Here is a 16,471-nt window from a genome sequence, read left to right as displayed (position 1 = left end):
GAGCACTCATGTAAAGTCAAAACCCGACTCTTTTGTGGAAAGGTAAAATGAGATATGTAGAGAAATATGGAGTAGGATCACGTTTGTATTTTTTTTTTTTTAAACACGCTCCTCCATTTAGCGTAGATACGTTCCTCCCTCTTCAGGTTGACAGTAAATGCAGTGTGCAGACACAGAGAGCGCTCTAAAAAGCCTTTGAGGTTGTATCCCATGTCACTGAACAACCATGAGAGTCAGCGGTTTGAAAGCCGACTACTTCCCCCTGAGGTGAGGAGCTGAGGTCACCCGAAACAGACTGATGTGTGACACCACATTAAAATAGCAAGACAGGATAATGTCACCATGATAATATTTGACAGATTTGATAAAGACAAAATGAAACTAAAAATCAGAATTGTGATTTTCTTTTTCAAAAAGGAGGTCAGAGTCTCCTGCTGTTGGTGCAGGTTTGTTCAGGTTGTGTTGTTTACCTCCACCCATACAAAGCACCCCAACTAAAAATCACTGCTCATTTGTGAGAAGTATTAGAGTGTCTAATTAACGATGCATTGCGGTGCTCTGCAGGGTGCTCACTACAGAGTGAGAGGGGAACACACACACACACACACACACACACACCTTAAACAGAGTGCCACCCTCCTGCTTTCTACTCCACAGAGACCTGTTGCCATGGCACTGCTCTTTACAACACACACACACAAGAAAGTTCAATATTCCACTCTCGTTTTCCCCTTTTCCACACAGGGGGGGAGAGCCTAGTTTCAGCAGTCAGGCCATTATTTCACCATGGCTGTTTGCTTATGGCCTATTAGGGGACATGGGGGACAAGAAGGTGACTCAGCATTTTCTAGAGGGGACTCAGACGGACAGGCCACAACGGGCTTCCTCTGAAAGCACATTGTAGATACATAAACGTACCATATTGACAGATTGTTGCCAAGTTGGACCCACGGCAAGATCACATGACTGTGTGTGTGTGTGCATGTAAAGTGTGCATGCCAATGCTCTGGCCTTTGAAGAGAAGGTCCATGCTGGCGCACATCAAATGCCACGGCTATCACCACATACTGGAGGGTAATCGGTTTTGGTAAAAATATGTGGCACGAATAAATAGCACGTACGCTGCATCTAGAGAGAACATCTAAGAATAGGATCAGAGCCACTTATGCTGCCTGACTTCCATCGCTTGGACAGCACCTGTTTGCCTGCTGGCTTTCACACACACTTCAGTTTGAGCCCAATAAACCTCATGGCCGCAATTCTCAACATGGATGACACCACATGCAAAAAGGTGACAAATACAGAAGGCTGTCTTTTCCCCTGCCTTTTATAGGTTGTACTAAAAAAAAAGAGTGGCAGTTCATTCTGGTTGTTCACGTGTTACTTTACTGATGCTGTTGGTTCCATCATTTCGCCCGTCCCTGCAGTATTGCTCTTTAACAATCTCAGGTGTTGGGAGTGTTTCAGCTGTCCTGCTCTGAAGAGTCCCCTCTCCTTTGATCCTAAAGGACATTCCCAGTCGGGGTCAATGTAACTGAGGCTAAATGCCAGCACAGCAAACAGCTGCAGCAGGGAGCTGCAGGGGCACAGGAGGACAAGAGAGGGCGGCTGTAGACCAATGGTAATGACAAAGGAATATAAAATATAATAAATTAAATGATAACTTGCTAAAATCTTGACATTTAAAGTATTCACCAGTAAGATTGATGACTTTGATCTCTTTTTATAAAATATATCACAAAGGGGAAAGTCTAAATCTAAAGTACAAAGGGGACCGATGGAGATCTGCAGAGGGCGATCCTGAACAGGCCACCTAAATGTTCGGCCCTTGCTGTGTGAAAAAGGAATGTTCTAGGGGCCAATAAACCGGGTGCTATTTGCCATCTATGTGTCCTTAACCACTGCATCAAAAGTAACAACTGGGACTTTCTTTTTTTTTCTTTTCACAATAATATAATAGCTTTCAGTTGCGCTGGGTCAAGTAATCAGAACCCAGGAGATAAGAAAGAAAACAACAAAGTCAGCTTAAACTTTAAACAAAACCAGTGGGCGGGCTGCAGTGCCAACAGGCCAATCAAGTTCAACGTATCGATCGGTAATGTCACATTGTAGTCTGGCAGGGGATGAAGATCCAAAACCTGAGGCCTATTCTGTTCTGCCAGTGACTGTGCTGATGCCACAATATGTGATGTGTGCCAGGACAATCAGCAACAAAAACAAAAACAAAAAAATCAAGAGGAATTCCATCTGTTATAAAGGATTCCTCAGAGTGCAGGTTTAGTTTGGCTTAATGTAAAACAGTTGTCTGTGGTGCTAACTGTAATCTCACAGTGTGGTAGCTATAATACAATTAGGGAATTGTTTTTGCAAAAGGGAGGGAAATCCCTACACTACGAGTGCATTGGTCGATATAACATACCTGTAATTTAATTGCTGTTGTTCTTGATGTTGTTTGGTATTAAGCGTGAATACCAGGGGGACTCAAGCTGCCACATTATATAAAAGTTTGAATGGAATAAGGCTTCGGGAGGAGTCCTTTTTTCCTTCCAACTGTTTAGACAATAATCATCAAAAAGGCCGTAACATGCAAGCTCCACCCCTTTGGGCAGTAACTAAAGACTTTACAAGATTTAACAACAAAGAAAAAGAGACTGGAAGAGCATCGAGTGTAGTGGTGTCATAAACACCGTGAAGTACTTCCCATGGCAATAGTGTCTGATCCATCCTGTCTCAACAAATGTGTCAAAAAGTCTCAATCCGGAGACATTACAGGGATGTAGCTGCACTTATGGATTCCCTCTCACGGGCACCTTATTATTAGGGTAACAGAGTGTAGAGTACAGTCTGGAGACGGCTTGTTATCCTGCAGTCCTGCCGATGCACGGGTGAGTTCATCGACTTCATACTGGGATCACGACTGTTATATCACTACCTAAATGATTAAAGAAATGTATATTTCGGCTTGGGTCTCTCGCCATATTCTAAACCAAATATGCACATATTAGTGTAATGTAGAATACAGACTGAAGACAGTTTGTTGGCATCTAAAAACAAAGTTCCTATGCTTGTGCTCCAGTGACCGAGGCTCATGATGGTGGTGACAAAAAAACATTAAATTGAGTTAATCTTTGTTAAAATGGTGGCCTGCTCAAATTAAACAAGCTGCTACAGTAATAGACACCATGTCTTATTATAGTATAAACAGAAAATAGTTAAAAGCATTATATTCTTTAAGTAGCATATTTTTCTCTTCACTTGCTTCTTGCCTCCTTATTGTCTACTCGATGTGCTTTTTTTTTTTCTCTCTCTCGCCATTGTTCTTTCCTTGACTCTCTCTCTCTCTCTCTCTCTCTCTCTCCCTCCCTCCCTCTCAGTCTCTGCTCGCCTCTCTCCCACCGCATAGCTCCAGTGAGCCGACTCCCCGCCAGGCAGTGCGGCCCAGGAGGGAGCAACCAGCTGAATTATTGAGAGCATAAAAACGCTGCCGCTAATGGATCCTGAATAAACACAGTGGATAAGCTGCTCCCGCGGCTTCCTCTGCTGCCACAGGGCATCAGGCTGGAAACACGGAGGTGGAGGCTGCAGCGATCGGGGGCTGCGATAGCCTGGCCATCCAAAAGCTTTTGGGGTACGGGGAGCGAACCCGATAGAGATTCTTGAGATTTATTGACATCGGAGACAACAAAGGATGAAAAAAAACTGGCCGACCATTGGATGCTTTGTTTTTGTTCAGCTTAACCCGTCGTTGCTGTAAATATCTAAACCAGACACCAAATTAGTCTGAGGTAAGGGACAGAAAGGCAGCGAGGAAGGAAAATGTTATTTTAATGGAGGACAGTTAAGAATATAAAGCCTTGTGTAGAAAGCTGACACAATCGTTTATTATATGGATGTACTAAAACCCAGTCTGCCACCTTAAAAAAAACAAATCCCATTTACTTCATACCTTGAAAAAACAAGCAGCCAGGACTATTTATGAAACTATTTATTAAATATTGAGTTATTCCCTGACCTCATCTCATAATCGAACCACAGATTAAATACATGACCCTGCTCAGCGGTATTTCTGCATTAATGTTTAACTGCACGGGGCCTTTATTAGCGTAGTAAATGCGCAGGGCCTTTGACATGTCCCGCCCAAACAAACTGGCACACGTCATTAAGTTTCCAAATGGTAAAAGATGATTATGGTATTCATAGATTCATGAAGTGAGCTAAGGCCAACTCCTGATGCATGTGAGAGAATCTGGACATGCTTGATCATGTACAGATTCTCCATCTGACTATTTCTGGATCTAACTCAAAAGAAAGAACCACATCAGGAGTATCTTCATTTCTCTGTGATAACGAACACACTCCGAGGGAAATGATAAGAGATAAAAAATTAAAAGACAAATGGAGAGAAAAAAAAAGGGAAGAAAACGCTGGCCCTGCAGCAAACTGGAGCTTCCAAGATTATGACTCAGCTAAAAATCTGTGTACATCTATGTATGCACTGCGGACTGTGTGTGTGTGTGAGTGTGTGTGTGTGTGTGTGTAGAGAAGGTGATTCCCATATCAAGAAGGATGAAATACACTTCTTCTGACTTATGGAAATGCACTGTAATGTAGCACCACTGCCTGGCAAATCAGAGCAACTAGGGGGAGAAAGGGAGAGACTTAAGAACAGAGATACAACTTCAAAAAGGTGTCATTCAACAAAGAAGAAAAACAAAAACAAACAAAAGCAGCCATTATAACGCAACTGACACCCATGGGCAATGCAGACACAGACGCTTGGAATAGCAGATTTTTTCGTAACCGTCAATTTGTCCTCACAGTAACTTCAAAGTACATCATCAGATCGAGCACACGTTGGAGTCCAGTGAGGATATGCGTGTAAGTCGGTGTTTGCTGTAGAGTACACATTGTAGGCTTAAAATACTACAGCAAATACTACTGCAAGGATGGCCCGATAGTGGGGCAACGCGGGACAACAAAGCACAGTGTGACCGACTTTCATCAGCGTTGTTTTGCGACATAGTCAGTCTCAGGTTTTTTAAAATGCTGTTTAAAGGCCTAAATACTTTGCGATTATTGTGCAAATGCAGATAAAATAACTTTTGCCTAAGTTCACGCCTTGGGTCTAAGGATACGTACACGCGCAACATTAACCTTTTGAGTCTCCAACCTCAGCCCAGCAGGTCCAGAAATAGAGGCCGTCCCTGGCCCTACTGCCATCTGTACTTTCCACTGCAACGCGTTTTGCAAACAGCCGTATCAGATGTCAGAGTGCAGCCACATGAACTGAGCATGTGTCCGTCTCAAGTCTCTGCGGTGCAAGTGGGACAGCAGTCCCAGTAAGTTTTACATTATTGTTTCATATCCCAACACGGAGGGTGAAGCTTTAGTGTGTTTTTCATTGGTAAAATAATGGGGTTTTTTTTACTTGTGTGAGTGGAATCTACCAAGTAAGATTAATATGGAGGGCTAAAAGGCATTAAACACACTGGGCGCTCTGCCACACTGATGATGAGCTTACCTTCTTCTTGTCTCTCATGGAGCTCTTGCCTCGCACCATGATTTTGCATCCCGTCTCTGCCTCCAGCTGCTTGGCTGTGAGTCCACGAGGGCCCAGGATTCTCCCCACAAAGTTATACTGCAGATACAGAGAGAGAGAGAAACAAACCGGTGAATGTGGAGCAGGATTTAACAGGACGTCAGTATCAATAGCAAGGGCTGAATACAAATGGTCAAGTCCATTTTGCATTTGCTCAACACGGGACAGTAGACAGTATTGTGTGCACACACGCACACAAAGTCAAACACAAAGATTCCTCTTTCCAGAGCTTCCAGCTCCTAATTATTTTACTACCTAATAGATTCATTTTGAGTGGTTTCATTTCGTTTATCTGCCCGACTTGATTTCCAACCACAGGCTATACTGGAGTTGGCTTGTGCGACGAAATGTGAAAATACTCTTGAATAGCACATTTTAACTACTGGGAATTAGTTTGGGTGGGAAAGGGGGGAGGAAAGCAAGTGGAAAATGGAGTCGGAAAGGTTGATGAGGGGGAGGCGAGTTCTGAGGTGAGGTAGTGAGCTTGACACAATTTTCTTATCAAGGCCCCCTTTCACTGGTGAGTGGCTTTGGAGCTTTGCACCAAAAGGAAGCGTATTTACCGTCGTAATCCTCTCCACTTGAAACTGGCTTCCAACGGGATAAAGGGAAAATGTGTTGAAATAATCCAACACAATTTTCAGCCAAAATAAAAACAGAAGGCGAGGAGGGGGGGCACAGTGACACAACCCCCCCACCCCACTTCTTTTCTTCTAAACAGTGTGCAAAGCGTCTGGTGGAGAGCACGATGGGTTAAGATCGTCCGACACTGTTAAAATGTATCCTTAAGCATATTTCCAAAACTGAATTATTCAAATGCTCACTGAAATAGCTTTACCTCAACAACAAGAGGCAACAACTGTTCGTCTCTTGAAGTGTTCAAATGAACCGTGACACAGCTGCTTTGTATTCTTAAAACACAGTCACATCTGCTTATGCACACCACCGCATCGACGCCTCTACACAAATCCAAAAGGCCATCAGAGAAGTCACATTTGATTACAGAGGGGTTGTAAATTCGACACGATGTTGGTGTATTTCCCCTAAACTACGCAAATAAACACTTGTGCAGACGGTCCAAAAACTCCGGGCTGTTGTTTTTCCTGTCCCCGTCACTGGGCTGGCCTGCATTCGTAGCCCGTCTCGTGCAGGAAAGACACACCCTGTGGCTGGAGAGATGCTGGAGTCTCCCCGTAGCATGCGGCTACACAGGCTTATGTGTGTGTGTGTGTGTGTGTGTGTGTGTGTGTGTGTGTGTGTGTGTGTCTCTGTCACAAGACAACTGTCTGGTTGGTTAACTCGAATCAAGGAAACTGGTACGGGGGCTATTTGTGAGTGTGTGCGCCTACTGAGGGATGTAGGGGCACCTGTCCTCTGAGGTCAGTCACCAACGATGCATGGTGGCCCGCCCACACACACAGCCTCAAGGAGCACAGGAGAGAGCCGTCTGTCTGCATCACAGCACCCATTGCAGACAAGGGTGAACCCCGAGCTGTGGGCATTATGGCGGTGCTCACACACACACACACACACACACACACACGTGGTAATGTCCTGGGTGTAGTTATACAGCCTACCCCGCCAGAAACTGTTGTACCATATTTGAAAAATGGTCATTTGGCACATTTGTTTATATTCATATGTAGGCTTCTGTGCAGGTATGACATGTGACAGTTCCCACCATCAGTCCGAATCCTACCAGATCCACCCACTATAAATATATTAAATACATACAGAATTGCAGATTTAGTCAAATAGACAAGAGTAAGGGAAGAAGTATATCGGATTAAAAATATGAGGTGCCTGCTTGTTAGAATAAGCCAAAATGGCACAGAAAGACCCTTTAACATGTTTTATTCTCTGCCCTTCTCTCGCTTTGTTGCTAATACCAGCCTCTCTCTGACAGCGGAATGCATTTCTCTGTGGACACGAATATGCTGATGACAATTGCACTTGACAGTGAGCAGGGGGCCTGATGGAGGAAAGCTGAGCGAAATAAAGAGAGAAAAGGTTAGCGAGACGATGCCACAAATGTCTTGTTTTTCCCCAGTACTGGGGGAGCTGCTATGAGCCAACACTGTCACGACATTCTCATAGTTCGCCCACTCTAGACGTAGAGCTGAACTTTATCTGAGAGGTCGCTCAGGGATAAAGGATTAGGGAAGGCGTGGCTGTGGCTCAGGTTTTATGGCCACATGGATGTGTATTAATGACGGAGGCATGTGCACGACCTCACCAAACATGTGTGGGAGGGCCAAGCAGTTACCACAACGTCTACTCACAAACTGAATTCTAACGCAAACACACATCAAATCCAGTGACTGCGTTTGTGCTTCAAGCATCTCACCACAATCTGGCACTGTAACAAGAAACAACCTCATCTTAATAAAAACCTGGCAATTCAGAGTGAAACTCTTAATGAAAGTGATGCCAAAATGATCTCAGTGATGGAATAAAGCTCAATGTTTTAAATGTAGTCGACGGCCCTCTCTGCTCCCCGTCTTCCCTGCTCTGCTCTGAGGGTTTGACATTATTCTCAAGGATGTTGACATGCCGTTAGAAAAGGTGACCTCCATTTAAAGCCACTGGAATGTGGAGACAATGGAGAGCCGAGAGGGCGAGTTATCAGGAGGGTGCAGGGCCATCGAGCCAGCCAGGAGCTCCGCTCAGTACAGCTGGAGGAGTAGAATGGATACAGTGCCCTCTCTGCCAAACACACTATCCGCTCCTCACCTCCTCTTGCTAAACTATCCAGCCCCCTACGCACTTACTGAAATAAAAAAAAAAAGAGAACATTTTTCTCTCCTCTATTTCTGCTGTTACATCAACTCCACTGGCTCCCAGGAGTGAGGTCTTTAAAACCACCATGTCTTGTTTTTGTTATAGTTATGGTTATGGTTACAAACAATGGTTATGCCCCCCCCCCCCCACTGCTGCCTGATTCCCCAATGTTTAGACGGAGAGCAATAAGTATGTCAACCAGCTCTGTTTAATCCAGCGCTACTGTCTCACAGCACTCATCTGGTGAACAGAACACACACTAAAACTTGGTGTTTTACCGACTAGGAAACTTTCAGCAGTCTCGTTTTCTCTTTGCTGCACTCTTATTTACTTTTCTCATTTAAAGAATTAGGAGTTTAGAGACACTGATCTTTGGTGGACAAACTATTTTCCTCACTCGGTGTCAGTTATTTCCCCCCCCAAACAAATTCACAAATACAGAGAATCACAGTATATACAAACATAGTTTTGTGTGCAAACACAGATGCACACACACTTTGCACGTACACACAAAGCCCCCTCCAGGACGAGGGCTTACACTGACATTAAAGGGCCTTTGTTTAGCACCAGTTATCGCTACTCCACAGGCGGGTTTTGTTGTGAGCATATCTACGTCTATGCCACTGTGTGCGTGTGTGTGTGTGTGTGTGTGTGTGTGTGTGTGTGTGTGTGTGTGTGTGTGTGTGTGTGTGTGTGAAAGCACAATGTATGGAGTGAACTCTTGCACACACCCTCAACACCTGGAGCCGATTGTCGCATGGGTTCGTGTGCACGTGCATTGTGGTTTGTTTTTGCGTGAACAACTGAGAAACAACAACAGTTTCTCCAACAATGCTCAGGAAAGCAGAACAATTGTGCCTTTGGCGGCGTTTGTTTGTGGTGGTGGTGAGACAGGAAATGAGATCATGCTGAGGGCTCCGACTGTGTGCGCGCAGAGCTTATCGAAGAGCGGGGCCGGGCCAGGAGAAGAATACCAATCACTTATTAGCCGGCCTCGCTGGGCTTATGGAAATGAGGAACGGTTCATTCAGTGCGACGTCTCAAAGCAAGCTGGAATCTGTGTTTGTACCAGGCACGGCCATCTTCCTCCTGTTCCTCCCACTCACTCCATTCTAACCCTCGCATCATGTTACAAGTATCATTGTGAAACAGCTCATACCAAAGTGATGGCTCACCATTTATCACAGCAAAACTCTTCTTTTCCTCATACCTAAGATACTTTCCATGTCATTTAACTTCAAGTTACAGTCTTCGGAGGGTTCAGAGACAGCACCGAGTTGAACGCTGCTCCTCTTTGTTGTGTCCATTCATAGTGTCTGGAAACTGAGCAGGCTTCCTTTTTCCTTTTTGTCTTGGAACACAGGATATTGCATTTCCTCTTCCATGTACAGGCCGTCCTCCTATGTGCACGTGACCCCCTTAGCCACCAGCCGGCTGCCCGCCTTTCATCACTCATTCATCTTTGGGTGGAAATGTTCCATCGTTCAAATAATCAATCTTACTTACCATCGCTTTGTGGCCTGATCCCCACTATACTACCCTCAATACACACACAGACAGAGCAGCTCCACATACCTTCTCCACACTGGGAAGGAGCACACAAGTGCCTAACCTACAGCAGTTAGCATGCTCTACCTACAGGAGGGACGGAGGAGGTGAGGCCGGGGCGATGAAGGAGTCAAAATTAGACTTAGATTCCAACGGTGACATTTTCGCCTCAAAGCCCTGTAGACTTCAAAGCGCTCTATTCAGCACATCCAGCATTTACCGCCTAATCCATGGCTCCTTTGATAATTCCGTTTGGGTTTATTTTGGGGTTGGAGGCAGGGTGAAAAATACAGAGGAGGGAAGACGGAGAAGATGGAAAGCGTAAAGATTGATGTCGGCTGGAGGTTTGGAAGCCATGAGCGGGGGAAGCACGGAGCAAAGTTTGTAAACTTTTGGGATAAACCAGCTGCAGAGAGAAGATAAATGACGAGGGAGACACTTAATAAAATTCAGTCTCTCTCTCTGTGTTCGGTTGAGTGTTTGGTAACCACAAGCCAATAGAAGACAGAGCATGCTACCTTTATCTACAACAATCTCACCCAGAGGAGGGAGGAAAACCAAATCTACTTTAGATGATTCACGCCTGGCCAATATTCAATCTTTCTAATGGAGAATTGCATTAGTTCATGTGAAGCACTGAAGTCGCACTTGCTTCAACCGATCAGTCATAAGCTAAGCGTCATCCTCTTTGGCTCATACACCAGCCAAACGGATTCATACAGGTAAACAAGAAGGCCTTTCCAACCTGACAGTCGTCTCTATTATTCAGCTGCATTTGCATCTTCATTTTACAGCTCAACTTCCATACCCGTCTTCATCACAACTCTTAAATAGCCTAGGGGAGATCTTCGCCAGGAATATAAGAATCAATAGTGATGTATATACTTTATGCGATACTTTCAAAACTCAAAAGTCCTATATCAGTGGGATCTTGTCTGTGCACACAGACGCTGAATGTGCCAACACTCCGTCCCTGGTGCAGCCTTTGCTTTCTGTGTGCTAAACCCGCTTCCTTTGTCCCGCTTCCTTTGTCCTTCCATCCTCCGTCTAACGACTGCAGATGAGCGCTAAACGCAGCTTACTTAAAGTTCTGTAATATGCGAGCAATCACTGCCATTACAGCGGTTATACACATCTAACAGTTTACCCCGTTGCCCTTCATCACGTTAACAGACTACAACAAATAGAGTCATCTCTGTTTAAATTATCACTGTAATTGCCCTCCTCATCAAATATCTAACTAGAAGACCATCCGTTCATCAAATTATCATCATCGCGCATGGCTGGGTAGCAAGAGATATAAAAAAAAAAAAAAATCCTCCACTCTGCCGCTCCACCGGTGAGGTGAGGCGAGGTGTGGGGCGGTACATTTCCAGGACTCTGGTAATGACTTAAGGGGGTCAGCAGGATATCAGGAGCTGGCATGATAAGTGATGACACCCTCATGGGAACAAGCTTAATGACTTTCCCCGCGCAGGGAACTGGCTGGTTTGGTCCGGGCAATTTTACTGCAGTGAAACAGAAAGGTCCAGGACATCCTGCCAGCTGAAATTATCACAGCCTTGGTTTTTTTCCCGGTTTTTCACAAATCTCTGTGCATTGCGGTCGAAGTGAAGCATCACCGAGCAATGAAGCTCTGCACCGTCGCTGCATCCTGTGCTTAGCGCAACCCAAGATGGGTTTAAAGAAAATACCAACAAGCCAGAACGGTTTATAATATTAGTAATATCAGTTTGAGCTTACCTATTCATATAGTCGCATCCTATATTCACACTTTATCTCATTTCCTGTTTTAATGTCCCGTTGTACCTTTGTTCTATTCTGTAAAGCATGTTATACGTAGAGAAAGCACCGCTTCAAGTTTTTAATGTAGGAGAAAATGCAAAGTTGATGAAAACATTTGTTCTGGCTTTAATACACTGATGAACAAGAAGAAAAAGAAAAAAGTATAGACTTGCATGGAGCATCAAACAAATCTACTGCTTAGGATTTTCAGTTTAGAGGCGACGGGCGGAGCAGAAGAGGGGAAATGTTGGGTGGGAGGGGGTTTAAAGGGATTCCATTACCGAGGCAAACAACCTAAAGTACCATGACAACCCCCTAAACACCAGACAAACACCAGCACCAGAACTCTATTGCACAGCTCGGACTCATCCATATAAGTGATCACTCTCTTCTTTGAGGCCTTTTTAAGCTGGCGAGAGGTCAGACCGTCCTGTTTAGCAGTTGCTCGAGACCCTACATCTAAATGAGGGGTCCCATTTCACAGAGTCAGCACAACAGAGACGGTGTCTGTGGGTGCATGTGTGTATTTTCCCTCCTCAGCATCTCTTACTACCCAGGGACCTGCCCACAACCCACCCGAGTATTTAACAGTTGGCAAACACAAACACACAAGGGAGAAAATGGGATGTGTGACACGTCTTAAGTGCGTCTCTGTCTCTATCGGATGCCTAAAGGTCAACAGAAACGACATGCAGAGGTGTCAGTCAGCTGCCTGTCAGTGTGTGCACGTGTGCGTGAGCTTGTGCTTGGGAAAGACGCAAAGCCACAGATAGCATTTAATTGAAGGTTGAAGTTATCAGATAGCCTGCGACTCAGCTGTCAGTCACGATGCAGTCGGCTCGGTGACGCTTCGCAGCGCTCTGCACCACTGACGGCATCAGGAAACGGCTGACTTTGAAGAACGGGGAGGGAGACAGACACGCAGGCAGACAGACTGATAGAGACACACACACACACACACACACACACAAACACATTTACAGCCAATTGTGGGGCACTCAGGCAAGTACACACGGGCCAGATGAGGGACACACTTAAGAGGAATTAGAGTAGCTGGCGAGGCTAGTTATTTTGGTAGAAGTGACACGCTGCACTGAATCCTGGCACCAGGAAAAAAATCAAATTATCTACTGGTGAAACCAGAGCAGGGGACGCGTAGGTGAGACAGAGAAAAGCCCCATCGAGCGAGTGTGACCTCGCCGTAAGGATACAGCGGGTAAAGGTAAGTGGGAGTTGCGTTTTTTAAATGAAAGTGGAAGCTGAGAGGCAAGCAAGCAAGTGGATGGCGGGTGTCCCAAAATGACGAGGGAAGTGTGGAAAAGAAGGAAAAGAAACGGTTTGAATGGTGACAAATCTTCTGTGGTAGGGGAGATGTTGCCAAGAAAACAAAACCGAGGCTTGGACCATCGTTCCCTGCTTTCTTGGAATAACCTAGAGTTGCGTCACCGACACACACAAATGCACACGCATAAGCCTTCTCGATGCGGGGTATCTGGCAAATCAGGCGGAAATGAGAGGGGGGGGGATATTCCCCGGTCTAATAATCATCATTACAGTTTCCTATCCCTTTAGCAGTGGGCAGATGGGGATAGGAAGTTACAGTTTTCTTCTCTTCCTTCATCAGTTATTTCCTCTCTTCCTTGTCACACCGATCCTACATCCTCTCCTCTCTCACCCCACCGTCGTTATCCTCCTTTAAAACACTAACTGGATATAGAGACGCTGCGTCTCGGGCTGTGCTTGTTTTTGCTTTTCAAACTACGGAGCTCAGCTCTGTGGAAGTCCGTTGAACACACAGTAAAACGTCATCTGCCTTTGTCTGCTGTTCAAATGATGAAATTCAAAATTAAATTTTGTCTCTGTCGACCCCAATTGCTCTAAATTCCAAAGGGCAGTGAAAACAGAAAGGAGGTAAAAGGTACGCCTGCACTACATATCACAAGTTACACTGATATAATTGGACTTGGAATAAGGTCAATATAGTTCTAAAATTAACATTATGTGCATTTCATTGTGTACGTAATAACAGTTTCTTCAGATTAATCTTGTGCCAAACGGGAGATGTAAGAAAAATAATTCAATTTAGACCTGCTGCTGATTTCCCCAGGTTCCAATCATCACATCCATACATATCAAATCTGTTTTCCTCTTTTTGCAGCAGACTTAACGACCACACTTGGGTGGAAGCGGTGTGCATGTGTGTGCATGTGTGTGCCTAAATAGAGTGGAAAAGTGCCCAAGTGAAATATGGGCCATTTTACATCACCATGAATGTGTATTGTAGTGTGTGTATAAATGAGTGTCTCAGGTCATCAGTGAGTCATCTCGGCCACCAGGGCGAAGCCAAATAAGTAGCTTTACCGGCAGCTCGTAAACACAGTACTGAGTTGCAGCTCTGCACAGAGCAGCATCGCACATCGAGCAGAGGGAACACAGGGGTCACCCCGAGGATGCCACGCTTTTAATAGTGTGTGTAAGTGAGAGAGTCTCATTCCACGAGTGTCCTCACAGCCACAGGTGGCGCCCACTGCTCCCCAAAGATCTGCCTCACTCTCCTTTAAAATGTATACGGCCATTTACAGGCTTAACGCACAACCCGATCACAAGCAAATGGAACGTATGTAATCGTAGAAGCACAAAGGTATGCTTGCGCCGGTAAACTAAGTCTTGCTATGAAATACAATACCAATATTTTGTAGAAATATCAAAGACAATGGAAATCATTGCAATTAGCACAGAAAATCAGCACCAAGTGCAAATGTATGATTCTCACAGCTAATTAGAGGACAGCCCAAGGAGCTGAAGCCCTGGCACTGGGGATGAAAGGTGACAGACTGTGTGTTGTGGTCGGTTGGTTTAGCTTAAGTTCAGAGGCCGGGTTTGGTCTGAGGGAACAGCTGGAGCTAAGCTGATCCCAAGCCAGTCCCTGGTGCCCTTTATCAATTCTGTCAGGGGGAAAATGCAATCCACGCCTGGCTGAGCCTCGCCCTGCTCTACAGTGTCTCTTATCCTTCGTCACCTCCCTCCATTCACTTCCTCGCCGCAAGCTGCTGGGATTACGAAGAGAAGCGTTGCTCCCTCAAGACGTGACACGACCGTTCACGCGGGCGTCAAAGATTACCATGAGGACAGAGAGGTGGCTGACTGGTCAAAACCCTGCAAACGCACTACATGGCTCTACATACAGGAGACACAAATACATCAATCATTCCTCGGACAAAGCTATGCTGACTCGCCTCTGTTGCCACCATCCTCCTCATCTCTACAGCCAGCATGATAGCTCCATCGTGTGCTTTTCTTTCCCAGCTCTGTGTGTGTGCATGCAAATGTGTGCGTCTTTCCTTTCCAGAACAACAAACTGTCTACGCCACAGCTCTAACCAACGCGAGTGGTAAGCCTAAAAGATTCCCATCTCCTTCCAACTGAATATTTATGGAATTGCACTTTACTTTTCATGACACCCCCTCCTCTCAATCCCCTCCTTATCTCGCTCTCAGCACTAATCTAAAAGTGAGTCGGCCCATAAACACGCCAGCATGAGACCGGGACCTATTTAGACTGCCACCTGATACAGCTTTAACGGGAGTCCATTAACAACTTAGTTGTTATAAGCAACTGTTTCATAAACTAACAAAACAGTCAAGATAGTCACGAGTTCTGCGTTTACAGACTATAAATGAAAAAAGGAAGCAAAAAGGAGAAGGAGTTGCACTTGGGAGTAAGAAAGAACGTTCAACAGAAAGGATGCATGGCCAAAGGTGAGAGGACCAGCTTTCAGTGCGTGTGTCCACAGATATAGGAATTTAAGGCAAACGCACCAATAACACTGGCACTGTGATACGTGTGCATTAGTGTGAGGTGTGCGGATCAGCTACTTACATCAGGGTACTCTTTGACAGGCACAAACAGTTTTTCCTGCAGGTGGACGATGGGTCCGAGAGGCTCAGGCAGCTCCAGGGGGTGTCTGTCCACAAGGCCATTCACTGAGTCGCTGTACATGTCTTTACGCACTCTGTTGATCTCTGAAAACACACAAACGGGTACAACTGGGTAAGCAACTGCATGGACGACCACCGTCAAACATTCTTTTTCCATTTTGTATTTGATATATCACTGTCATATTGATTTCTACTTCTGGGCAAAGGCTTAATGTAGCATATAAATCTCTGTTAAAAAAAAAAAAAAAATAAATAAAAAAAAAGGGAAGAAACAAATTTGTCAATTGCCTCGAGTATTGTTTGCCTTTTATAGACAAATAACAGAGTATGTTTGTTTTTGGGGAGTACTACAAGCATGGATGCTTCTTAATACCTGCAGTGTATGGCCATTTTCTCTGCTACGACTAAAAGCTGTTATTGTGCGTTTGTGTGCCAGTTATTCTATGTGCCAGAGACAAAAGTTAAGCGCTGCATTATTTAGGGGTTAAGTCCAGCGTCTTTCCCTTCTGCCCGGTACTCCCCTGTGGCTGCTCCCTAATAGAGCAGCCTGTGTGAGCGGCTGGGCAGGTGCAGAGAAGAGACGCCTTCAGATCTGATCCCTCTGTCAGATAAAACTAATGGACCTCTCTCTCTCTCTCTCACACACACACACACACACTTTGACTGCCGCCGTAGCTCATACAAATTCACACAGCAGACAAATGCTGTGCTACGCAGGATAAAAAAAGAAAAAAAAAAACAAGCATTCATTCATCCTTCCCGTCCTGTTTGTGTGCATGTGTGTGTTTTTCACAGTTGAATGCGGATATTTGCAGTTGTA

At 45.1% G+C, this 16,471-nt stretch overlaps 1 protein-coding gene across 4 annotated transcripts in view; it reads right to left on the bottom strand.

Moving 5' to 3' along the window:
• qkia (QKI, KH domain containing, RNA binding a) overlaps positions 1-16,471 on the bottom strand; it is a 67,595-nt gene that overhangs the window by 29,229 nt on the left and 21,895 nt on the right. For all 4 annotated transcript variants that reach the window (XM_076107632.1, XM_076107634.1, XM_076107631.1 and 1 more), the window contains exons 2-3: positions 15,593-15,735; positions 5,522-5,638 (exon numbers count right to left, since the gene is read on the bottom strand). In XM_076107632.1, the coding sequence (XP_075963747.1) occupies positions 5,522-5,638; positions 15,593-15,735 (260 nt within the window). The remainder of the gene's footprint in view (positions 1-5,521; positions 5,639-15,592; positions 15,736-16,471) is intronic.

This window comes from Anarhichas minor, unplaced genomic scaffold (genome assembly GCF_050575085.1).
Source record: "Anarhichas minor isolate MPS153535 unplaced genomic scaffold, ASM5057508v1 ptg000040l, whole genome shotgun sequence".
Classification (NCBI taxonomy): domain Eukaryota; kingdom Metazoa; phylum Chordata; class Actinopteri; order Perciformes; family Anarhichadidae; genus Anarhichas; species Anarhichas minor.
Note: the sequence above shows the minus strand (reverse complement) of the source record. Positions and strands in the feature narration are given on the sequence as shown.